General features: G+C 46.9%; 2 protein-coding genes and 2 long non-coding RNA genes across 9 annotated transcripts in view; 3 read left to right on the top strand and 1 right to left on the bottom strand.

Moving 5' to 3' along the window:
- Nucleotides 1–7,528, top strand: part of ASB7 (ankyrin repeat and SOCS box containing 7) — an 84,742-nt gene extending 77,214 nt beyond the window's left edge. For 5 of the 6 annotated variants that reach the window (XR_015275952.1, XR_015275955.1, XR_015275949.1 and 2 more), the window contains 2 exons: nucleotides 278–378; nucleotides 1,285–4,504. The gene's annotated coding sequence lies outside the window, so the exon portion shown is untranslated. Of the gene's footprint in view, nucleotides 1–277; nucleotides 379–1,284; nucleotides 4,505–4,786; nucleotides 4,984–5,454 lie in introns of those variants that run through there. The other variant, XR_015275954.1, reaches the window with a different exon arrangement.
- Nucleotides 7,529–14,956: 7,428 nt separating this feature from the next.
- LOC111934000 (uncharacterized) lies at nucleotides 14,957–17,331 on the top strand. Its single transcript, XR_002866949.2, has 2 exons — nucleotides 14,957–15,297; nucleotides 16,915–17,331. It is a non-coding gene; the product is annotated as an uncharacterized LOC111934000 (long non-coding RNA).
- On the bottom strand, nucleotides 16,704–22,519 carry LOC111933999 (uncharacterized). The gene is made up of 3 exons (XR_015275958.1): nucleotides 20,326–22,519; nucleotides 18,805–19,004; nucleotides 16,704–17,019 (listed from the first exon to the last, which is right to left on the bottom strand). It is a non-coding gene; the product is annotated as an uncharacterized LOC111933999 (long non-coding RNA).
- A 91-nt stretch (nucleotides 22,520–22,610) lies between these two features.
- Nucleotides 22,611–26,159, top strand: part of ALDH1A3 (aldehyde dehydrogenase 1 family member A3) — a 34,158-nt gene continuing 30,609 nt past the window's right edge. The window contains exon 1 of the mRNA XM_023933837.2: nucleotides 22,611–22,819. Coding sequence (XP_023789605.2) covers nucleotides 22,721–22,819 — 99 coding nt within the window. The 5' untranslated portion in view covers nucleotides 22,611–22,720. The remainder of the gene's footprint in view (nucleotides 22,820–26,159) is intronic.

Below are 26,159 nucleotides of genomic sequence, written 5' to 3'. Positions count from 1 at the left end.
GTGAGACTTTATCCCATCCCCATTCCCCAGGTAGCTGGAGTCAAGCACTGCAGGGAGCAACTTTAAGGTTCCCCGAGAAATTTGAAGGGATCTGAGGGAATCCAACCCCTGGGATGGGGTGAACCCAGATGCTGCAGCTGCTTCAAGCTTTTTCCAGTTATTTTTTCCTGAGAATGACTATTAAGGTCACAAGATCCGGGGGTTTTTGTGTGTGGTTTTCTGACCTGCTGAATCATTATATTTTTTATTATTTTTTTCTCATGCCCGTTGCACTCAGATGTAGTTTTGACAGAAGCTGAAAGAATCTGCCTGGGCTGGAGGGAGGAATTGGACCTGCATCTCTTGCATCTCAGCTGAGGGCCTTGACAGCTGCATACGGTACAGATAGGAACAAAATGAAAGCTTTTTAAAAAACATATTTTAAAAAAAGAAAAAAAGGATGGGGATAAGAATGGGAAAAATAATTTTTAAATATCAGGTTTTTTATCTGCAATTGATCCCATGCCTGCATGCTGGAAAATCCTCTGTGTGTGACAGCTCCTTGTGCCCAGGTGGCAAGAAATCTTGGGAAACTCCAAATATAGCGGAGATATTTGTACGCACAAAACCAGATGGGTTTTCAGCTTATTATGTGCCTAGACAAGTCCTGGTGCTTGCCAGCACCAAGGTGGCAGGATGGGGCTGGGAATGCCCCCCAGAGACAGCTCATGGCCAGCACTGCAGTTGCCATGGCTGGATTTGCTGATCCATAAACCCATCACCCCTTTGAGCCAGGGTGGGATGGCTCAGGGATCTAAAAATGACCAGAAATCCAGCCCTGTGCAAGGGAAGGAAGGGCTGGTGCTGGTGGAGGATCCAGCCCAAGGGCCACTTGGGGTCCCAGCAGCCTTGGCACAGGCACAGCACCAAACCACATCTCTGGCCAGTCCTGCTCTGCAGTCTGGCCTCATGCCCAGGTTGTGAAAGCGCTGTAAAAGCCAGATATGTTGTTTTGGCCTTAATGTTCATCCCATGGCATTAAAAAAAAAAAAAAAAATCAGGAAAAGCACAGAAGAGTAAAGTCCTGAGATATTTGGCTTAATTAGATTTGCTCAGCTGCTGCTGGGCTTGTCTCTGCCTGCTGCTGGTGTCAGGGTTTCCGTCACCCTCTCTGGCTTTGTATGTGCAATTCCACAGACATTACTCACACATGGACTATTCAGTGACACTTTGGTCCAGTACAGCACAAGCTGGACACTTACAGATGTCCATCATTCACTCTAACAAAGCCACTTCTCCCCCCAGCCTTGGTAACCCATAGCTGGAGCACATCTCTGCAGAAGAGAAATTCACTCCTTGCTTTGAAGACAAAGTGCTGAGGCATCCGCTGCATTCCTTCCTGACGTGTTCCAGTGGTTGGCTGCCCTCATTCCAAAGCAGATGTCTCCTCTCTGATTTGAATGCTGCTGACCTCAGATTCCTGCCATTAGACCTTCTGCCTGTTCCTGATGGAGGTGAGAAGCTCCAGGATGTTGGATACCCAGGCTGCCACTGCTACCCAACGAAGCATCCGCTCTCAGGGTCAGAGAGATTAACAGCATCATAAAACACCTCAAATACCTACGCTTTGTCTCTTGGCTGTGATGGCCATTTAGTGGGAGCAAGGCTTTCATGTGCACAGCCTTGGTCTGGTTTTCCCATTGCTGACTTTTCTTTGAGCCACCTGCTTGGTAAAATGGTGGAGGTTTGACCTTTAATTTTCCTCCTCTTATGAAGAGATAAATCTGTTAGAATGTGTATTTTTTTTCCCTCTGCCTTTTTTTGTTTAATATCATGCCATAAATATTCTGTAGTTTCATCTTGCCACAATGCTGGTTGAAGCTAAACTCATCCAGTTTTTGGTTGAGCAGTGGATGTTCTTCCCATAAAAAGTTCCTGGTGAGATGTGGGAAAGGCAAAGGACAGTCTGACTACCAGTCCTGGTGAAGCCAGTGGATGCATCCTCATGAACAAGAAACTTGAGATTTTCTTATCAATAGTGTAAAGGTCAGGCTTGGTTTTGTTTCTCAGCTGCATGTACAGAACAATGTCTCTTTTCTCTGCAGTGCTGTCCTTCCACCTCCTTCCCCTGTAAATTTTGCTCTCAATTTAATTTATTTGCAGCCCTACCTTTGGTAGGCAAGGCAGAAACACAGACAGAGTGAGATAGGACTGATCCCATTAAATTCTGCGGCTTTTTCTTTCAGGATTGAATGCTGGGCTCTTCTAAATTGAGGGGGAACCTGGTCTCAGATCATTTTAAATAAGACTGGCACCTTCTGAGCACTTGAAAATTACAGAATCATAGGATCACAGAATAGTTTGGGTTAGGAGGCACCTTAAAGATCATCCAGTTCCAACTCCTCTGCCACAGGCAGGGTCACCTTCCACAAGACCAGGGTGTTCAAAGATTTAAAGGAAGCAAAGATGTGTCCATAGAGCCAATGAAAATATTAGTGCTCTCTTCCTCCCCGTAAGTACATCACAGTAACTCAGAGGAGTAGCACGTGCTCACTTACAGAAGATGTGCTATAGAAGAGTTATCACTCATCAGGGGAGATATGGGCTTAATGCAAAAAAGAGCCTGAGATGGCTCAGCACAGCCCATAGCTGAAACATGTTGTGATACCCCTGGGTAAAGATCAAACTGTAATGGTCTTACCGACATCTGATTCTCCTCAGTTTTAGTTGGATCCAAATCTAGCAAAAGGGCATTTTTATGTCTGGTCACAGTCCAAAAAGATATAGCAAAATCACCTGGAGTTACAAATGTGTTGCAGAACCTGTCCCTAATCACATTAAGAGCTCTAAACTGTAAGGCTCGATTGTTTGCCAAATGAAATATTCTCCTCTGGTATTTGCAGAAAGGAATTACAGTCTGTGAGTCATGTTTTTCATTTGGTATTGAAGTACAGTTTCTATTTTACAGACCCAATCCTGAGCTTGGGGAAGGAGTCATTAAAAAGGCTTTGTTTTGTTGGGAAATAAGGACAAGGTGATAGGTCTCAGACAGTGTATTCTGGGCTCTCAGTTTGCAGCTGGGCTTTCAAGCCCCTGAGGTTCCCAATGCCAGGTTTTCCTCTGTGGTTCTCAGAGAGGTGATGGGGATTTGAGGTTGTGCTGTAATAAGCAGAAAGGCCAGGTAATCCCAGGGCTCTGGTCTCCAGAGCTTCAGTGGCAGCCCCTAAGGTTGAGAAGCTCCCTGCAGAAATGTCTGGTGGCTCCCCAGTGACCACTGGACTCTAGCTCCAAGCTTGAAGAGCTTCTAGGCCTTCCTTTCGGCCCACTATGATATTAGCTGGCCACCAGCCATGGGCTCTGGGCTGGAGCTCACCTGTGGTTTGCACATGAACTCCTGGTCTAGTGGAAGGTGTCCCTACCCTTGGCAGAGGGCTTGGAATGAGATGGTCTCTAGGGTCCCTTCCAACCCAAAACCATCCAGGGCCTCGATATCACCCAATAAACTGACACAAATTGGGTGACATGGAGCTCTTGCAGTGGGTAAGAGATGGGGGACAGTGAAATCCAAGACAGGGAAACACTCAGAGCACCAGGTCGCTGCTGAGAGGAGAAGCAAGGCGAGATGGCTGAGAGAGCTCCCGCCTCCCAGCTGTGGAGGATGAATGTTGCACAGACTTTGTCAGTACCAGAGCTGTGGGAGCTGAGCCAGCTCCAGGGACAGAGGGAGATGCCCTTGGCTCACCCAGAGCTGCTGTTGGATGAACTGCCTGTCACACCACACTTAATCACTCTGAAGGAGACTCAGCCAGAGTCACCCTGTGTCCCACGGGAAGGATATGGGAATGGGCTTTACACCACCTCATCTTTAAAGCTGGGAGCAGGAGGGGTGGGCAAGGCCCTGCAATCCCTTGGGAAGAGGGGAGCACATCCCCCTGGGCTGCCCAGAGGCCACAGCCTGCCCCCAGCCTGCCCCCTCCTCATCCTCAGGGAGGAAGGAAGCACAGGGCCAGGTCAGCAGTCGTGCCTGGGGGATTTTGGCCTGACTTCTCACAATGTCTTAATATACCCCAGCTGGCAGCAATAATTGGAGAGTTATTAAATAACTGTCTGCAGTGACATACAATCTGCAGAGCACTGTACCAATTATTTTTCATTTGCTTCCCTCTATCTCAACATGTCTCTATCTCCCCATCCTACCCCGCTGCCTTTCCCAGGAACAATTTACTGTAGTGATTGGAGGGCAGCAAGATCTTCTCCAACAAAGAAACTACTTTATTTTCTGCCATGGTTAATGCCCCAGTTTAATGAGTCCTTCATATCATTCTCACCACCCTAAATTAAAGGGTAGCCTGTGCAATTAAACTGTTTAGCTTCCAGAATGCCCCTCGTAGTTATCTGCAAAATGGGTTGAAATGCAGCTGCTTCTACTATTGCTCATACTAAAACTGGCAAAGGGAAAACCACTTTCATCTCTTTATTTTTAGCAGTGTGCCTTTACTTTCAATTAAACTAATTATTTGCACCATCTTGTTACTGATTGTTGTCTCATGAGATTTTCCCAACCAGGAAATATTTTATGCAATACATAGCTGTAGATGCTTAGATCTTCATGTTTGTGTCTTTTGGGAATGAGGAGAGAGCTGGGATTTGCTGTTCTTAGTCCAATGTTTATCAGTATTAAACCAGAGTAAAGTTAGTTTGCAGTGGATTCACTCCAGAGTTAAGCTTTGTTAGATGGCACTTGTTCTTTTTTCCCTTTACTTTTTAGATCTGAATTTGTTCTTTTTCCTTTGTTTTTTACATGTAGAAGTTTAATGAGGAAAAGCCAAATATCTTCTTTGCATCCAGAACTTTCTGCTGTATTCCCAAGGATCATAAAACAACCTGCTCTAAAAGCATCCTTGAGGATCTCTTGATTCTTTTCATCAGGAGCTGCTTCATCCATCCCTGATATTTTCCCCACTCAAGATGAAAAGTGGCTGCTTTTTTAAGGATTGGAAGGAGGTTTGTCACTGCTTGGGTTGGGAACAGAGTGGGAAGCCCCCAAACTGTCAAACCATAAGGTTCTGCAGCAACCCAAGGAATTCTGCTTGGGATGTCTCTGCAGGGAATTTTCTTCCTGCCTCAAACCTGTTGAGTTCCAATATTCATTTTAATGATCTCATTTTATAAATAATGGGAAGCAAAACAATGCATTCAATAGAAATGAGATTAGAAATAGGAGGGGAATGAATTACAAATGCAAGAGTCTGTATTTATTCCAAGGAAGATAAATCTCATTTTAAGTGGTCTCCAGTGCAACAGAGTCTTGCTAAGACTAAAACAAAGTAAATCTGGTTTTGTTGATAAATAAAAGTGTGAGGCAGTGGCAGGGAATGTTTTCTAACACTAGTTGGTTGTCATAGTATCCTGGGACTAATGATAACTAACTAATACCTGGGTTTTACTCTTGGCCTGGCCACTGTCTCTCTGCAGTAAATCATTTAACACCCTGTGCTGGAGTTAAGGCACAAGCTGGAAAATCCAACTCCAGAGTACAAATTACATCAGGGCGTGACCCTCGGTAAAGCTGTCACTGTCAGGATTCTACCTCAGCAGGGTGAAGAAGTTTGAAGTGCATCATCAGTTGGAAGGTAGAATTAGTGACATTTCAGCAGCCCATGCACAAGTTGCTTCAGGTGTTGTGGGAAAGGCTGTTGGTGGGAGGCCTTTTAATCTGGGGCTGGATCTGGCATGGTGATGCACCTCTTGTGTCACACAATGTAGACACAACACCAGCAGTGGCTTGAAAATTCTCCTTTTTTTTCTGTTCTGTGATTTGGTCAGATTTTCTGTCACATGGGTAGCAGGCAGGAAAAAAGATGTTTGCTCTGCAGAACTCTCCATAAGTCCCTTCTCCATGTGGTCCTTGAGCTGCAGTGAGGAAGGGACCATAGCAGGGATTGATAAGAGGGTCTGAACTGTAAAGGCCAACTCAGCAGGGAGGTAACACCATCACTGTGTTCTCACCTAATTGGAAACACACTGTCCCTCCAAACCTGGTGAGACTCAGAGGGAAGCGCTGGCATGAGCTGCAGTGGGATGGATGGATGGATGGATGGATGGATGGATGGATGGATGGATGGATGATGGATGGATGGATGGATGATGGATGGATGGATGGATGGATGGATGGATGGATGATGGATGGATGGATGGATGGATGGATGGATGGATGGATGGATGGATGGATGGATGGGGTGAGGTATCCCCAGAAAGAATGTACACCCCAGAGCTGGCATGCACCAAGCCGGGGTACGCAGAGCTGCTCCAAACCACGCCACAATCAGCAGCCTCGTGGGCTGGAGCTGGAGAGTGGCCGACCCTCCTAGCCGGGAGCTAATGATTCCCTTCAGGATTGCATCATTAGATTCAAACTGAGTCATTATGAGGCAATTTGGGAAAACAAGTTGGAATTCATTACCAAGGAAACGCTCTGGAGCTGTTGCAAGAGCCTCCTGTCGGGTGCCGGGTGGGTGCGCAGAGGCACCACCTCGCTCCCGGGACCAAGCACTGCTCTGCCCTCGTGGGAAGGCAGACCCATTCCCAATGTAGGCTGGTGGGATTCTTCTCTTATTCCACCCACAGCTGCTTCCTGATCCGTTCTGCCACTGCTCTGCTTCTGACACCTGCCACAAGAATAAACAAGCCCCAGGGCAGGGGGAGACATTGAAATTGTGAAATTTGCACTCTTGCGTTCCCGGGTGCAACCTCAGGAGCAGCCTCAGCCTCTGGCAGCAGTTCCAGCATCATCTCCCCTGGTGTCCAGCTGCTGGCAGCCCCTTTGCTCCAGCTGGATGGTTGGATGTTTGCCTGCCCTGCTCACTGCCTGTTGCTTCTGGTGCTTCTCCAGGTGGACACAGCTTTGCACGGCTCTGCCATCAGCAAAAGCATTTTCAGCAGGTGTAGTGGAGGGGCTGGAAAGGGACTACAAGCAAACAGCCAAATGATTTGTGGCAGGTTCTTGGAAACCAAACAAAACCACATGCTGGTGTCAGTGTTTGGGCTGCAGCTTGTTCTATGAAGCCACCACTGAACCATGGGAGGATTTCTACCTGCAAAGTGCTGGATGAGGACAACAACATCCTTGATGAAGGCAGAGAATGTGGTATGAAGGATGAGTAAAAGTTTGGGAGAGCAGTAAGAGAAAAGGAACTTGGGGAGCAATCCAAGGCTTGATTATGGGTTGGCACTCAACACAGATGATCATCAATCAGCAGAGATCAATTACTCTGGAAGCTTAAGCACCTACCAGGAGCAACACTAACATCAGCTTGATGACTAAGGAAACAAGGACATGGATAGAGACCAGCATGGATGGACACAGGCCCCTTACTTGCCTCTGCAGAAAGCTGTTATCCTGAAGTTACTGCTGGGAGAGGCCAAGCTGTGGCCACTGAGGGTGAACTGGGGTTTTTGTTAATATGTTTATAAAAATGTGAGGCCTGAGCATTTGCTGGGAAAGAGGATACTGTTGTATTTGAAAATAAAATAAGCAAATGTTTGCCTAGTGAGGGAGAAAAATTATTTCAGAAATAATATGGGATAATGGAGAAATTCCTCAAAAATCAAATATAGTGAGGACAGCAAAGCCCTGGTGAGGTGAGCAAACTTGTGGGTAGCAAAAACAACTGAGGACAGACCTGCTGAGCATTTCCCATCAGTCATTTTCTAGGGAACTCCATGCCACAGCTGCTTGAAGAGATAGATGATGGATGGCTGATCCCTGGTAAATCTCTGCCAGCACCAGGAATGAGGAGGTTTAAAGGAACAGAGCAAGGTACAGAGTGAAGAGGATTTCAAACACAGTGCTCAGGGCACCACAGCCCTCATTACCAGTGCCCCACATGGTGTTTACCGTAGGACTGGCAAGAGAAAAGGCTTTGAATGTCCTCACACCTGCTTGTGATGCCAGAGCCTCACAGCACAGGTGACAAACTCACCAGACTCAGGGGACTGGGGCGGGAGTCCACCCTCTGCACAGTGACTGCAGGCTTGGGACTGGCTCTGCTGGGTGACCCTTCCAACTTAGAGCCACAAAATCTGGTCAGTTTTGTAAATTAGAGGTTGCACTTTAAAGATTGGATTTTTTTCAAACTCCTACCAAAATGCAGCAGGTCCCTGTAGAGTCAGTTATTTGCCTGAGGGAGAAACTAGGTCAAAACTTGGTAAATTCGGATATAAAGGGTTTCCTATGCTTCCTCAGCAAACAATGTCTTACTGCACATAACTGCAACTAACTGTGTGCCCTCAGCCTTGTTCTGTCCCAGGTGATGCTTAAACTGTCAATAATCCTAAGGCTGCTGTCACAGTGCTGCTCAATGGGGTTGACAGATTATATCTCTAAAGTCCCTTTATTGGACCTTGTTCCCAGAAAAGCTTGCAAATTGCTCTGATCTTACCAGACAAAGGCGTTGCTCACTCTCGGAGTCCTTGGATATCCTACACAATAAGGTAGGAATTGGTGAGAATTACCTGAGATAAAATATCCCTTACAACATCAAAGTTCCTGATCTCTTAGCTGTCAGCTGCAGGTATGTGAAAGTCCTGACAGGCTGAAGATAGAAGGAAGAGATAAAGCAAAAGAAGAAGGGAGGGGGAATGGAGAAATTCTCTGCGTGAAACGTTATATCATTGGATTTGGCACAAAGATGTCAGCTCAGGGGGTCTGTACAGCCAGCTGGGGTGTGAGCAGGGCACTGGGCTTTCACCTTCTGAGATGAATCAACAGCAGCTGATACCAGGACAGATCCTGATCCTTGGCACACCAGTGGATAGGGAGATGGACATCAATAGTCTTTGTGAGTCCCTTCTAACTCAGGATATTCTATGATAAATTAAGCAGGAGTAACAGAGATCGGGATAAATCATGATCATGCATCACTCACATTTTCCCTATCCCTGTACACTTAGCTTTTGGTTATTTTTTGCCAGTGAAATGGATGAAGTAGGTCAGTTAGCAGGGGTAATCACTGGTGTAACACAGGACATCATCCTTTTGCCATCTTTGCCCTGCACATTTAATAATAATTGACTTCTCTGAGTTGTCACAGGAGCACGGCAGGAGAGCTGGGGTCAGACTCCACGTGATGCTGCCCAACCTGCACCACTCATCTCCCTGCAAAAGTCCAGTTCATTGGCACCAAAGCCACAGGTAGGTCTGAAAACCAGATTTTAACAAAAACACAGTCTGAGTTGAGCTGAAACAAGATCTGGTTTGTTTGTCTAAAATCCTACCCTTTCACACCACAGACTGGACAGGTCTTCCCTCTGCCCAGTGCTCCCACACACCTAATCCTCCCTAAAACTGTGTTTTAGAGCAGATCAAATACCTTTAGGTTCTTAGAAAGGACTGGTTTTGGCAAATGCACAAATACTTTTCTCAAATGACATAAATATTGTATGTGATTTGCTGCCTTGCCAAAATGCAAACACACACACATGCTCTCCTAACTAAGCAACATTCTTTAAAAGTTAAGATCATTGCTTAGAAAGAAATATAGAGCATTTTATAAATCCAAATTGATCACGCACTGCGTGTGTTGAAAGTATGTACAAAAAATGGAACCCCAAAACTCCATTAAACCACTTCTGAGACAATACATCACTGCACCTTTATATTGCACCAAGGGGTTTAACAACCCTTCTCCAGGAAAATATTTTACTAGGTAACAAAAAAAAAAGTTATTGAAAACATATATTTGATACTTTTGGCAATTCATTTTACTACTTGCATTTCCAATTCATTGGTATAGTTCATGAAAAAAAATATTTTCGCAGTTGGGTCATGTTATTATTTCTCTATTTTTTTTTTCTACTTGAAAGCCATGATACAATCTCTTTTTTTCTATGAAACAACAGAGACAAAAGCTGCTTGCTTGGTGATCCAGTGGAATTTTGAGGGTCTTCTGGAAGTATAGAATATACACAAACATGTCTATAGGAAATTATGGTATCTTTCTGCTTTTCTGGATAACCAAGGTCATATCTGAACGAGCTAAAATAAAGCCAGGAAAGAACTAGTAGGTTGAATCTTCTAAGGAACAAAAAGAAGGTATAATCTACTAGGATATTAAATTTTTTTTTTAAATTTGCTGGTATTGCTTCACATCATCTGAACTGTCCCTGTCACTGACTTGTGTGTGCCTCATCCTCTCCCTGCATCACTGCTCTTCTCTTGGCTGGTGTGAATGTACCTCCTCAGGAGAAACCCTGGCTTGAACTTGACCTGCCCAGATTCCAGAAGAAGGCAGAGGAATCCCAGGAGAGGAGGAGAAAAGCATTTCCTAAATCAGACAAACAGCACATCTGTACTGCAAACTCAGCTTAGGCTCAGATTCCTTTCCATAGCTAGAGAGTGACTTTCCCCCAAAGCTGCTGGTGCTTTAGATCATTTGATCCGGTCACCCGGTCACATTGTGGGCATGCTCCAGGCTTTTGCTTTCCCTTGGGCTGAAAACCCACCCATTTTGAAAGAAACCTAAACCATAGGTGGGACCCTCCTGTGCCTGCTTTCCATCCATCCTCCCTTCTCCCTCCCCACCTGCCTCTTTCCTTCACATCTCTTCAAGAAGATTTTGGTGGAGATCTTTCATGCAAACACCTAGGTGGCACATATCCTTGGAAGCGTTGGTGACCTGCAGAGCTGGACATCTACACAAGGATTTCTGCTTCATTAACCAAACTTCTCCTGGACCGTGTGTGTGCTCACTTCCTACACCGTGTGGGTAAGTCTGTAACCTTTGCTTTGAGAGAGATACTGTGATTAACCATGAGTACATTGTATCCTTGTTTGTCTGCAGAACGGTGATTTTCCATTTTAATTGCTTCCTGTATGACACATTTTGTTAGGTCCCAGCCTCCTGTCAACTCTACTTCTCACTGCATTTGTTTCCTGATGTGTGTGTAATTACAACCATGAAAGTCCATCAGCAAAAGCACCATCAGTCTGAAAGATTAACGAATCTCACGCTTTCCCTCTCTCCTCCCCCCAAAATTAGAAAGCCCACTCTGTAGTTTCCAGCACACATCTATCATTACACACTCCTGGGTCTCAGGTAAATTAGCAACCTGATTCTTTTCCCTGCTGTCACTTAGAAGAAAAGGGCTTCTTATTTGCCATCCAAGGAAAAGTACAGTAAACCTAGAGCTAGATAAAAGGGAAGTAATCAAATATATTAAACTGTACTCAGCCAAATCCCATTATTTGTATAGATGTGAGCTGGTGCATTTGAAGAATTAGAGAAGCCTTGTCTTTTATAGGAAATAGTACTGCTTGATTGAAAACTGCAATATCTGTGCTACTGTTCACCTGCTTATTTAAAATGAGTTCAGCTTTATGTAGAGATATATTTATGCATGAAAAGCAGATATTTTAAAAGGGGTTTCATGTCCTTGCTCTTCCACTAAGCATGTACCATTGAGGTGAGAACAGCATCCCTCTGTGTTTCTTTTAGAGATGGGAAATGCCTCATCAATGAGGGAATGCTCCTTGGATTATCCTTCTCACTTCTACTTGAAAGATGCGGAGAAAATAGTTTGAGATAAGTCACCTCCTACACATCAGAGGGAATCAACTCCCTGGGGTGTGAGGAACAGCCTATGGGGTGTAGGGATAATGTAGGGGCAGGCTGAGCAGCTGTGGGGAGGGAACATACTGGGCATACCCCATGGACACTATAACTATGGTGAGGCTGTAGGAGAGCACAGAAAGCCTTCAGCTGGTGGTAGGAACACAGGTTTTGAAAATACGTGGACAACATGACAGCAGTGCTTGTACTCCTTCCCTTGGCAGCTGGGTCTGTGGGAAAGGGGGAATGCGCCACCTCTAGACGGCTGCGGTCGGTGGTCACCAGACCTTCCCTTTTGGAAATCCCTCCAATGCCAAAACAGAGGATGCACAGCTACTTGGAAAATATATCCAAATATACCCAAACCCATCTCCTCATCCTTATCCAGGGGACCAAATTATCTTTGGGGTGTCCCTGTGCAAACAGTGCGAGTTTTGCTATGAAAATGTTTGATTAAGGTGTTCCAACACAAGCATTGAAAGTCAGGTCCATGGACTGAGTGCAACCTTCCCCTGGACTGTGCTCATGCCAGCACACAGCTTTTCTCAGTTCAGTTTTGTGCTCAGAGGACACTGTTTTGTGTGCTGTCCAGCCAGGTAAGTGACAGGGGCTCTTCAGAGAGCCCAGGTTCTTCAGGATGATGACGCAGCTCCCCACCATGACAATGGGTGTACCAAGATGAGGCATATTTTGATCCCAGATTCCAGTTTTACTTTGCTTGTATGAAACATCACAACTCAATGTTGTTTCAGTACTTTGGGGAGAAGAAGGAGGCAGACAAGAGTCCCCACAATGTTTTTTTGCATGCCTGAGTCAAATTACCCTCCCTACTGCGGGGCTTCTTCTGAAGTAACAGATCATACTGTAACCAAATATTGCCATCCAGGAAAGCCATTTTCCATCCAGCAAGGAGGCTTCTTCCTTCTCAGCAGCCACTGAAAAGGGCCTTTGTTCTCAGGCTGAACACCTGGAGGGTGTTATCAGCAGTGGCCTCTCCGGGCCGGCATGCGGAGCAGTTGTGACAAGACTCAGTGGCTTTGGCGTCGGGAGCATCAGCAGCACCTGGCACCCAAAAAATGTCCTGTCTGGGCCATTGCATGGGCAACTTTGGGTGGTTCCCCTTTTCTGTGGGGACCAGGGTCTGTATTTTCTTTCTTTTCCCTTCCTAGAATGAACAGCCTCACTCCACAGGGTCTCTGGATAACCTGAAGGATGTGACAGCTCTGCAGGGAATGGAGCACAAGCCTTGGCATTACCTTTCTGGAGACACTGGTGATACGAGCTGTGAACAGCTGGCACAGAGCACCAACATCCTGGGCACGTGGTTTGACACTACACCTTGATGGGTAAAAGGTGGAAGTGTTGCCTGGCATGAGAGGTAGGACATTCAGCAGAGAAGGAGTTGCCTGATGTGACCAAGGACAAGATTGCACAGCAGCTGATGTGACTCTGGGCACAGCTGTCTGTTCTCTCCATACAGTCAGCACCACTTCTGTCTGTGTCCATGAAGAGACAGACCCACAACTACACAGAAACTCAAGAAAACCCAACTCATTTGGGATTTTACAGGATCTGAAGAAAAATGGTGTGAGGAAAGATGGAGAGTCAAAAAGCAGAGGCTGTCAGTAGATCTGCTGTAAGGTAAACTGGACAGCTGCTGACACTGGCTGAACCTGTGCTGGATCTTTGAGGGTTTTTTTGCCTCAATGGGAATTGTATCTGCAACCTGTGAGCACAGCAGGTCTAGACAGGTACAGACCTTTCTCAGTGTGTTGATTTTCCACTGAAGCCAAACTGTCCAGATCACCCCCCACCCAAATCCCAACATAATTCTTATTTTCCTGATAACCCAGGTAAAGTTTTGACTCCTACAAGGGATTTTACTCCTACTGGGGGATTTCAGTGCCTTGTCACAAGATGCACAGCTCTGTAAAGTATCCATTCTGAAGCAGTTCTGCCAAATACCAAATGAAAATTGCATAACATGAGAAGGAGAAAACCACAGCTGAAGCTTCCTCATCCACAGTGGCAGCTGAGAGTGGACGTCACGAGTTTCTCCATACCAAATGGCATCATTTCCATTTTCTTTGGACTGTAGTAGTGAAAGAATAAACATTTCAAAAGGTTCAAATGAGACCGTTGAGTGCCAGCACTGAGTCCCTGTGAGGTTGGGATAAACTGACAAAATAACATCCTGCAGAAGCTGTGCCTGGGACAAACCACCATTCCTGTGTTCATGTTCTGTGGTTTGTAGCACAGGGGCCACTTTAAACCTTGGTCTCTATCCAGACACCAGTACCAGCTCTCCCATGACTTTATGTTTGCATCTCTTTCTTCTTCATGAAGGGAAAATTTCCAGGTTTGTTCCTTTTAACTTTGTTCATGGTAGCACTCTTGACAGAAGGACTTAGTGCCTATTTAATGTCTTTGCAAGGAAAAGAGAGAAACTTCTCGGTTACATAAAAGTTTGTATCAAAATTCAAGAATCCGGATTAATTATAGAAGACTTGCCTTGTATCATTCAATTTGTTTGAATAGCTTTAAAGATTAAGCAGATCCAAGGCCTAACAGAACCAGAGCCAGTAAGACAATAGCTGAGATTTTCCTTTGAAACAAAATATACAGGTGGTTTCTGTGAGTTTCTGTGTCTATCTGCCCGGCTTTTTTATTTTTGTCGTATCCAATATCACAGAACCTGGCAGTAGAAATCATATAGCAATTTGTGAAAGCTTGTTGCTGTTCTAGATATCATATAGTCTGTTCCACACCAGCAAAGACAAAACCAATGCCTTTACTCTTCGAGTTTTCATTCAAAAGGATAATGATCTCTGGTAACAAAATATTTGGCAGTAGCATTATTTAAAATGCACAGAGGAAATGTTTGTCCCTAAGTCAAGGGACTGTGGTCACACAGTCTCTATTCACTTGGTATTTACCAGGGAATGCCAAAGGCTAATCTGCAAAAAAGCCCAGGAACAGAGTTAAGTTTATCACACTCCATCCTTCACCCATCCCATTGTAAGGGAATTGAAAAATAGTAATTATTGAGTTTCTCTGTGGCCAGAGAACTTATAAACCGTGTTATACCCAGCAGGCTCTAATGACTCCTTCGGTAAGTATCTAATTAAGTGGTTGGGGTGTTGGGTTTTTTCCTTCTTTCACAGCATACTTTTGTGTTTTAAAATCCCTTTGCATTAAACGACTTCTCGAGTTTTCCAAATTTCTCACACGCACAGAAGAGGGAAGTAAGAAAAAAAGCGGAGGGGAGATTTCGGTCGTGAGAACAGGAGGCAGAAACAAGGATTCACAAAGGCCAAAGGCAAATCGTCCCCAAAATCTCCATCTAAAACACTGAAAACCGCAGCAACGATCTGCCTGGGACCGTTGGCTGTCTTGAGGGGGAAATAAAGCCAGCCCGAGGGCAAGGCTGCTCCCCAAAGCCCAAAGCAGTCACAACACCTCGAGGGCTTTGAAGGGTGCAAATCTGGGGTTTGGGCAGTTTTACCGACCCCGCTTGGCATCCCTCGCCCGCCGGTCCCCGGCACCGCGAAATCCCGCTCCACCCCGGGGCAGCGGAACGCGCCGAGCGGTGCCGGGCGAACGCACGGTCGGGGCTGGGAGAAACTGTCCCGGGGTAGGAGGAGAGCAGCCGAGCATCCGCCCCGCTCCCTCCTCGACTTCGGGAGGGATGCTCGGCTTCGGCGGAGAGGTGAGAAAACAGCCGATCTCCGGCCCGGAGAGCCCGGGGAATGCTACCTGCTCCCGGGAAAGTTATTTGCCCCGGGAAAACTACGTGCTCCGGGAAGATGCCTCACAGCGAGCCACGGGGCCGGTCCCTGCCGCTGCCCCCCGCGGTACCAGCGGACACCGCCTCCCCGCAGCCTCTCTGCTCCTCCGGGCACCACGGGGACGCTCCCGCCCTCTCGGCCGAGCTTAAATCGCGCAGTTGGTTGGATTTTTTAAACTGAGCCACGTCGAGGTGCCGGAGATGGGCTGGAAGGGACCGAGCATCCCGGCTCGGCCCCGCATCCCGCATCCCGGCTCGGCCCCGCATCCCGGCTCGGTCCCGGGCGCACCTGCCCCGGGGCTGCGGGTCTCTCCGGGGCTGCTCCTCCCCTGCACCCCCGATCACTCCGGCCCCTTCTCCCTCGTTAGAGAAGTGTTAGAAAGTTGCTGAAGTGCGAAATGAGCCTGCGAAACCTCGTTGTCCTCATTAAACTCTGACAAGGAGGGTGACAAGAAGCAGCGGAGGGGAAACAATGCGGCAGTGTTGGGGAGAGCCCCGCGCCGGGGCAGCCTTTGTGCCCGCACACAAAAGCTCTTGTTTGCATGTGTTAAAGTCCATTAAACCGCGGCAGCCCCAGGTGCAAACGCCAGCCCGGAGAGGCCGCGCCACCTTCCGCGCCCGCTGAGCGCCGCGGCCGCTCCGCGCTCGGCCCCGGCAGTGGCGGGCGGCGGGGCAGGGGCACGGCCCGGCGGGCTCCTAATGAGGGCCCGGGGCTGGCCCTTCATTAACGGACATGGGTGGGTTTCGCTCTCTGTGCCCCCAGATTCGCCTGTCCCCCGCCTCGCCGTTAGAGGCAGAGACGGGACACAATGTCGCCCATTGTGCTGCCCAGCCCCTCACCCGAGGGGACACGGATGGGACCCCGCGCACAGCCCGGGGTCGTGGATGCTGACCCGGTGCCAAAGAGCCTGCTGGACAGGGGCCGTGGTTTGGCTTTTTCCCACTGCGGCTTGTGAAGGTGCTTTTGGAAACCCAAGCATCATCAAATCTTCACAGAAAGTACTGCTAAGGTTAGGAGCAAACTAACCAGGCGACTCCTAGTTCAAACAGCAGAATTCAACCCAAAAGGTGGAAAAGAGAGGAATTGTACAGAGAATAGCCACAAAAAAAAAAAAAAAAAAAAAAAGCCTTGCACGGGTCAAAGCCTACAAAAACAATCTCATCACAGTGTTACTCTTTCATATGACTGGCATGGCAATTTATCCAAGAAAAAGTATTTCCAGGTTCTGTTGCAACAAGTCCACATCACTTCATCCCCAGTGGTCTGCCAGGGATCTGCCCTGCAGCTATTTTAAATTGTGCTGCTAATAACAATTCATTACAGTTGATAGAACTGGGAGACTTGCCTTTTATTTTGCAATTAGACATAAAGGCTCTGATCTGGCAAATGCTCTGCACTGTATGTGAGTAGTTCTTCTGAAGTCATCTGGGACTGTTCATGTGCTTAACATTAAGCCCGTGTGGGTTTGCAGGATCAAGGTCTGAGATGGGATCATCTCTAAGGATGTTTGTTTACCTGCTCTGTTCTGTATTTCCTAGATTCATGACAGAACCCTTCAAAACCATTTCGCTGGGAAGAGCTGGTGTGTCTCGAATCAGCTGGGCACAGCTCACAAGTACCATTCCGAAACTGAGTGATTCTTCCTGTAAACAAAAGTGCAGGAGCTTGATTCGGGAAGACATGACAGCACTGGGGACGTTGCACTGCAAACTGTTCAGCTGTGTGAGCCTGTGTGTACTGAGGCGTTAATGCAGAACTGTTGGGCATTGGGCCCAGAACAGATGTGATGATGAGTGAGAGCAAAGAGACGGGGAGGAAGGAGCAGAAGAAGAAAGAACATTTTAGGCTTCTCAGTTCCTGCCTAGACAACCACTGCTTCCAAAACCTGGGCACCGTCCCCATTTGCCTCTTATCAGGAGAAAGTAGGAAGCAACATGATCTGTGGAGAAAATGAACATATTTGTTTTTTTCATTTGCCAATCATGCAAACAATAGCTGTTTGTAGGTAAATAATCCTAGGTCTGCATCGCCAGATCAATGCAGGGAGTGGTTCCCATCAGCTCTGCGGTGCCAGACACACTGAATGGTTTGTAAGGAAACAGGTCCTTGAACTTCTCCATGGCACAGACACTATCTTAGTAGGTTATCTCACACTTGCTTCTGTTCCTGCTCCCATTCTCCTCATCTTCCAATGATTGGCCTGGGAGGGAGAAGTGAAGACTAGAGGAAATAGACCTTCAAAAAAAGGCTTCAAAATGTTCATCTGTTTGTTATTTCCTTGCCACTTACTTTTCCAATTTACTTTTGGAGCCAGGCTAGCTAAAGGAAAGGCCAATCCTTGTGCACAGTCGCAGTTTAATACCTACAATATGCATGAAGAAAATTAATTTGACTGAGGATTTTGCTTCATGAAGTAATTACAGCACGAAGCATAAAAAGGCTGTGTTTTGTCTTGACCCGCCAAAGTCCTGGTTTGCATCATGAGGTCATGTTTGGGATTACAAATGTTTGCACAAACAGCATCTTACAGTATCTCACATCACCTCTCTCCACCTTTACTAACAGGACTTTTGGAGGTGGAGAGGAGCAGGAAAATAAACTGTTCTTCAGTCACAGCCATATTAAAATTGAAGCTTAAACCCACAAGGCACGAGAAGGGCAACACAAATACGGAAGGGTGCTGAGTTCATGGGGCTGCTCACAATCCAAAATATATCCCATGTCTACAACCCCTCTCTACTACTCTCAGTGGAGAAGGGCTGTAGTAGGCACCAGCACAGACCAATTGAGGTTGGATTGATACAAAAAAACCCCAGAAGACATAAACATAAAAACATAAAAACACATAAGACATACCATTTCCATGGTATCTTCAAGACAGGGTGATCTTTTTTATTTTGACCTTTTAAGGAACCTCTCTGGATTCAAATCCTTTTGAAAATGTATGTGAATACTTTGATAAACTGAGTAGAGCTAGTTTTGGTAAAGAATGGGAGATTTTTTCATTAATTTGGTGATATTTGCAATGTGTTTCACAACTGAAGGCAGCAGTTCAATTATCACTATCTTGCAACCAGAATATATTTGGAAAAACAAAGCAAATCAAAATGTGCTGGCAAAGCACATCTCACTGCCTTCACATGGCCAGTCCTTATCAATCAGTCACTTCTGCTACCAGGGAGCCCATAAAGTGCCCATCACACCACAGTTCAAAACAGTCCATTCTGCTACTAACCCATCTCACAGCAAATTTGGTCAAGACTGATGAAAAGTATGGATTTTAAGTTTCCTCAGAAGAATTAACTCAAACTCTAGAGGACTACCCATGGGAAATAATAGTTACAGGAATGGTAAATGTACAAAAACCAGAAAATTCACAGATTAAAGTCACTGGGAAGCAATGCACTTACCAGCACTTTCTGCCTTACCTGGGTGTTTAGGTGGGAGAATTTCAGATCCACCCTGTGCAATGACTGCTGGAGTTGAGCTCTGAATATCTGTCATCAGAGCACTCAGGCTGTGGGTGACTCACATCGGGAAACCGAAATTATGAAGACCCTTTTTTTATTCATCCCTGTCTGCCTTCTTTCCTCACTGATAATACAGGGTCAGCATCTTCTCAAAATGACTGGAAAAGGAAACAGTGCATGTGAAACTCTCAGACACTGCTGTCATGAGCACCATGGAAAAACCATACGGAAATGAATAATTTTGTGCCCAAAGCACAGTTTGAATAACAGGCAGTAAAAAGCCCCTTCGCTGCACATTAAACAAGAGGAGAATAAATCATGAGGGGAGCTGCTCCCTCAGGAGCAGCAACCATTGCCAATGCAGAGTGAGGGGGATGCCTGTAGGAAAAGGGTGTGGATAACTCAATTACAGTTCATCTGGATGAGGAAAACCAGGCAAATTCTGGACACTCCAGGCTGCTGAATGCTGGAGCGTAGAGCCTCAGTAGCCTTTCAGAGTATATTGTTTCACACACGTATTTATGTTTGTGTGTGCATGGGCTTCGGGGTATATGGAGAATAAGTGGGATAAGCTTTGGCTTTGTGCCAGGTTGACTACTCTTCACAGCTACAGCACTGCTGGTCAGCTGGAAGCACAGGCTGAGGTCTAGAAGAAAAAAAAATCTTTGAAATATCAACTGATCAGTTTGTAGAGTATCTGTCAATGGCTACAGCACCACTGGCTGGGCAAACAGAGCCCTCTAATGTGTGTCCCACTGCCAAATCTCTTCATCCATGGGGCAGGATGCCAAAGGGGTCTAGAAACACCTTATTTCCAGGTAGTGTGGAGATGTCTTCACTGACCCTCTGTATCCCTGCACTCCTGGGCTGGAGCCAGGGCATAGGATACAGCAGAGTGTATTTGGAGGAGTTACCAGCAGCAATATCCCATTCATTAAGGTTAAATAAGGTTGGGAAGTAAGAGAAATGAATTCCTACAGGGACACTTGGCATCCCTAAGAGACAGGGAGACTGTTATATCATAGCAGGAACATGTCCTAGGACTGCACTTGGCACAGACAGGCAGGACAGCACAGAGAGCTGTGCTCAGGTCTCACTCATGGTGGCAAACTTAAGAGTGCACACGTCCACAGTGCACAGTGGGAAGGTGATCTCTGTTCTGCTTGGCAGAGCAGAGCTGGTGTACTGACAGTGTAAAAACTCTCTGAGATACAGCTCTGCTGAGCAGCTCCAGGGAATACACAGCCATTGCTGTCACTGCAGCAGGTTAAGGACACATTGCTGAGATCTCTGCAACAGCAGAACACAGCAGGGTGACTCGGTGGTGTGACCTCTCATCAATGGACGCTTTTCCTCGTGCCTGTGTTTCTGACACATTGATCCTGTTGCAAACCTAGGTAAAACCCATTTTTTCAGTCCCTCTATCCTAGTGGTGGCATGGCACTCCTGAGGCCCAGGAATGAATGTAAAACATCTCACACTTGTTCTGATCAGGGCTCTGCTGATGCATTTAAAGCTTCTCCCACTCAGAAGTCTGGAGATGTATTTCCACCTCTGTGGATCTGGTAGAAGCACAAAAGACACATCTGGTGACAAAAGACATATCTCTTCTGGGGCTGGTGGACTTCCTGCTTATGCCAGGATTGAGTTTTCCCAACAAGGGACCAGTCAGTGTCCACAAAACTCTTTGACAGCAGAACATTCTGTTACTCTTCCTGTGACGTTATCAGAGGAAACGCTGCACACAGTTATGTATATCCCTTAAAGTCTATTATTTCAGCTCATTTGTATGTTGCTGATTCACTTTGTACAACCTTTTAAAAGTCTTACACATCCCCAAACCCTGTACATGGAATTTCTGCCTTAGATGTATCTCACACTACACCAACATTAACTCAAAGATGCAATAATTTTCCCAGGAGAGTCCTGTATAAAATCTTTCTCATCAGAGATAAGACACAAGGTCATTCCTCATGAGACAACCCACTGGAATGACTCTTTAGATACTGCTTATTCTGGAACTTCTTATTCATCATTCTCCTCATCCTGATATTTTGTCCTCTAGTTGCACAAGTACTTTCCACTTCCACTGAGTGTTTCTGTGGGCAAGGTACGGACAGAAATGGATACACTCTTCATTGGGACTAGGAATACATTGGGATTTGGCTAAGAGATTTCTTCTAGCTTGCGTACATTTGTAACTTTTGTGGGAAATAGCAACTGGACAGCTAAAAACAGACAGCTTAGAAATAAATATTTCTGCACCAATCACCATCAGATAGGTTTTCACCTGGGCAGAGGATCTCCAAAAACATCCTCAAAGCTGCAGGGAGTGGGATATGATTCATCAAGGTACTTTCCCTTCTGAATCAGCAGTAAATCTACGCCACTGTGATATCACGGGCTATCTGCCTTTGGAAGCTCTGAGTATTTTTAAGTATTCTAACAGCAAAGTGCTGACTATTGCTGGGGATTACAGATTCTGCAGAACATTTTGGAAGATAACTTCTGGCATCTTGCCACTTGTTATATGGAAAATATGTTGTATTATCTTCCATGTGTGTGGGGGTGTGAGGGTGCTCCGAGTGTCCTGGCCCTCAGCCTGCAAAGACTTACACATATTTTATGCAGAATAAAGTTAAGCAATACATAATGAACTTGTTCAGGCTCAGAGCCTAGATCTGTCACTTAAGACATGTTCCATATCCTTCAGGACTTCTCGAAAGACAGCATCTTTCTCAGCACTCCAAGTACGCTACTGTGAGCATCAAGTTATTATATGCTATTATCAGTGTAGGACTTTGCAGTGGAAGGGCCTGGTCCTGCCCCAGTTGGCTGGAGTCCTTTGACTGGGATAGTCAGACTGGGATGGTGAAACTGGTACCAGACTTCTGTACCCACACAGGAATGTGGAGAAGCTGCTGTCAGATGCACATCAGACATTTGATGTCATGTTCTTCTCTTCTTATCAGTCCTTGAAAGATCTCCAGAGGCACTGAGTTAAGGATGAGGTGTAGCAGGTTGAGGTAAGGATGTCAGGGCACCAGGAATAGCAGAAAAAGACCCTTCTTGCTGGGAGACAGTGGTTTTATTCCCTGCAAGGGTCCTCCCATGGATGACTTCTGGGTGGGTTTTGGTGGGACGCAGAAGCAGAAGGCAGCAGAGGGCACATCCTCCCATGCCCACCCCAGTGTCACTCTTACAGGGAAGCCAGGGTGGCTGCTCTACTCCCCAAAGCCCATCTGGGCACATCCAGCTCCCCTCACTCACTGCCCTCGGCTGCGGGGAGCCCTGAGGGAGCCCTATGGGGAGCCCTCGGGAGTCCCGTGGGGAGCAATGTCAGAGCCGTGTGTGGAGCTCTGAGGGAGCCCTGCAGGATTGCGGGGAACAGCACGGGGAGCCCTGAGGGAGCAATGTCCGAGCCCTTTAGGGAGCCCTGAGGGACTCCGTGGAAAGCCTGAAGGGAACCGTTTATGGCCTGAGGCGAATCCTGAGTAGAATCTCTTGCAACCCCGTGGAGAGCTCTTTGGAAGCCCTTTGGGATCCTGAGGGGAATCCTTTGGGATCCTGCGAGTCGCCCTTCGGGAGCCCTTTGTGACCCCTGTGGGGACAGCGGGGCCGGAGCACTGTGGGGGCCCTGAGGCGGCGCGCGGGCGCCCCCCCCGCCCCTGCGGCGCGCGCGGAGCCTCGGCGGGGCGGCGCCGCCCGTCACCTGCGGCCGCGCGAGGGGCCGGGGCGGGGCGCGGGGGGCGGGGCCGGTGCGCGAGGCGGGGGGCGGTGGCCAATGGGGGCGGGCGGGCGGCGCGCGCGGCGCTCTTAAGGCGGCGCGGGCGCTGTCAGCGGGCAGAAGGCGCGCGGGCTCGACGGCGGGGCGATGGCCGCCCTCAACGGTGCCGTGGAGAACGGGCAGCCCGACAAGAAAGTGCCCCCGCTGCCGCGGCCCCTGCGCAACCTGGAGGTGAAGTACACCAAGGTGAGCCCGCCAGGCGTGGGGCGCTGGGCGGCGGGTGGGCTTCGCCGTGGTGTCGCCGATGCTCCGTGGAGTCAGGGTGGCGGTGAGGTGTTATATTTTTAATACAAAATTTCCACCCTCAGTGTTGTTTTTTTTACCTTCATTTATTCCTTCTTCTGTCTGAGATAGCAGGTTTATGGGGGTTTGAGGTTGAGTAAGCAGATGACAGTGGCGTTTCTAATAGAGCAACACTTGCCTCAATCCCTGTTGCTAGAAATCTACCTTTTTCTTTTTAATAAAATAACTCCACCAAAACTGTTGCTTTCCCCAGACGCCTGGGCTCCTCTCCCTGGCTGTGGCGCCTGACACCATCTTCCCCTCCCAACCTACCCGTGAACGCCTCCAGCTCCTCGCTGGCGCTCAGCAAAATCCGATTTGGATGGGGTGAGCCTGGGCAGGGCGAGGAGAGCTTTATCCCTCAGGAAGCCTTTGCTGGGGTTGTGTTCAAGCGTCCTTGACCCACAGCTCCCCTGTGGGAAGGTGGCTCCGTGCCAGTGGTGGGTTTGGGTGGTGGCGAGCACAGGGCTGGTGTCCGGCAGGACTGGGCCTTGTGGAAAGGCTCTGCCGTGAGACTGGAGCCATCCTGCAGCTCCACAAGAGGAGCAGCGCTCGTGTCGGTGGCTCTTCATCCCAACTCCATGGCCTCCCCACGGGATGTGCAGTCGGGCTCTGAACCCACACAAACCCTCACCTCCCTGCTCTCCACTGAGTTTATCTTTTAATAGTTGCCCCTGACCTTTTGGTATAAACGAAAAGCTCCTGAGCTTGATACCTCTGTCCCTCAGAGGTGGGGCTGGCTTGGAGCTGAGCAGGGCTGCAGAAATCCCTGCTCCTGGTGCAGCTGTAGCTCTGCGATTGCAGGGTCGCTTTTTGTTCCACAACAGCCTGACCCACCGCCTTGTGCGGTGGGGAAAGTGTCCCGGCTGGTTATGCTGCTGAGGACGCTTGGCTGCCATAATTTCAACTTTGTCCCTGGACTACAAGAGCTGGAGGGGCTGAATGAGCGTGTTGCTATTGCATTTTTGTGTTAAGTATAAGGAAAAAACAAAATTTGAAGCTCATTCCCTTGAAGCGAGAAGGAGTGAACAGCGATAGTTTATCCAGCGAGGTGCTGATTTGAATTAGGCATCCAAAGTATTGAAACAGATTAGCAATTAGGAGTAATCACTGGACTAGATTAATTTTTAACATCCGAAATTTATCTACTCTTTATTTGTCAGATAAACTCGTCATTTAGCAGCAAATTGGATCTGCAGCTGCTGATTGCAGAATGGCGTAATGCTGCACAAACAGCTCTTTCCTGCGTCCAAAATGGACACGGCCATTTGAGTTCTTCTTAAACATCCAAATGTTCTGGTTTTTGTTATTTTTATTGTTGTGAACACTTTTAAACACTCCTTAGGGATCTTATCCTGCAGCCGTGTACTTTTTAAAACACGCAGTTTGTGCTCCACAGTTTCGCCAGAGACTGTGAGCGCTAAAAGAGTCAAGGTAGTATCTTTAAAATGGAAACCAACGTAAATTAAAAGTGTGGGTTTGATGTTTGATCTGATGCTCCCGGTGCTTTTGAGAAAATAATGAGCAGCAGTCAATTTTCATAAAGCTGTGAGGAGTTTTGTGCAAGCTCTGAGTTTCACCAGATGTTTACAGCTGACAGCGTGCTTCCCTGTGCCTAGAGGAGGTTTTTATTTTTGGTTCTACCAGTTATGGGGCTGGGGGAGAGGCAAAGTTTTTCAACAAAGATCTTTCTTATTGAGAAGCTTAGTGCTTGTCATGCGTGTGTGATGGAAGTGATCTGTCCACAATTCTTTGTCTCAAATTTTGGCTATGAAACATGAATTGCTGATGTACTGTTTGATTTGATTTCAACTCCTGGCACCAAGGACTCTTGATATGTGGTGGATTCCCAGAATGTTGCCAGTGTATATGTTATATTTAAAACAGCCTGGTCTTGTCACTCTTGTGTTTTATTACTTAGTAGGAACATCATTTTCCCACAGAATTAGTGTTGAATGCAAAGGAAAAATCAGTATCCCTCCCCAATGCTTAGTTTGTGAATATATACCTGATACTGCAATTTTATGGTTCCTGTCAGATTTCTCACATTTATAATACAACTTTTCTTCATTTGGGAAATGAAGAAAAACAGAAGTTAAAATGTGTAAATGTTAAGATGTATAGCGGAGGTAGTTTGTGAGCGCTGGTGTGCTAAACTGCAGTTAATATTTCTAACATTGTATCTTTTCTTGTGACTTCCCTTGGCAACATTTTTTGTGACATTTTCTTTTTCTCAGCCTTTGTGAAACAGGTGGGTCCAGCAGTGCAGCTTCTACACCAATTACTCTTTTGATGCTTTATGCAGAAATAGTAAGAAAAAGTCCTTTCAGGAAAGAAAACTATGACCCAAAGCAGTGGGAATTCCGAGTGTAAGAGATGCAACATTAATCTCCTGGTGGTGTGTAGAGACTCATAAACAAGATTGCAAATGTGGATGGCTTCCAAATAAAAGTACTAGCTTACAGCCACTAGCAGGCTACTAATAAAGATTACTTCATCTAATCTTATTTAAAGTATATTTATAAAATACAACACTGCCAAGTCAGATCACAGTGTGGATAAGATGCATGTTGAATCGATTAATTGTATATAGGTATTCATGTTCTGTTTATAGTGAGTAACAGCACTCCAGTATTTAATGCATTTTCAGTTACGCAATTCTGGGACTGTTTGTTCTTGCTCTGGAAATGCAATATTTTGAAACACTTAAATCTTGTCACAGATGACTCCAAGTGATGTGGGAGGCTTGATCTGGCCTGTGACAAGGCATGGTGAGGTATAACCGAGCCAGAACCCGCCTCCAGCGGACACTGCTGGAGAGGGGAGCAAGCTGTGGTGGTAGCCCAGGGCAGGGCACAAACAGCCGAGTAATAATTGTACAGCAATATGTAACAAGGGGCTCCTTCTGCCTCAACCATACAAGTTTCTCTTGGTGTCTGCTTGCTGTTCCCATGGAGATGTATGTATTTCCAAAAACTGCCCATTTCTCACTGCCAAATCCCAGTGTTGTTCTGTGTGGGACCCTTGCTCTGCCTTCCTCTGGCTCAAAACTACCTGGGTGCACAAAGTTTGTAGAAATAATTCTGTATTGCCAGCAGTGCCCCTGGGAGAGAGACTGAGTGCACTTGACTCTGCCATGGGTGGAAGCTGAAGAGCATCTGGACCCTTGAAGAGCACTTGTGGGCTTTTTTGTCTGTATCAGTTTTTCTTTCTCCTGCCCATCCCACTCCCCTTGCTCTCTTTT

Source organism: Cyanistes caeruleus, chromosome 13 (assembly GCF_971803275.1).
Source record: "Cyanistes caeruleus chromosome 13, bCyaCae1.hap1.1, whole genome shotgun sequence".
Lineage (NCBI taxonomy): Eukaryota > Metazoa > Chordata > Aves > Passeriformes > Paridae > Cyanistes > Cyanistes caeruleus.
The sequence above is the reverse complement of the archived record's forward strand: the minus strand, read 5'-3'. Positions and strand labels throughout refer to the sequence as shown.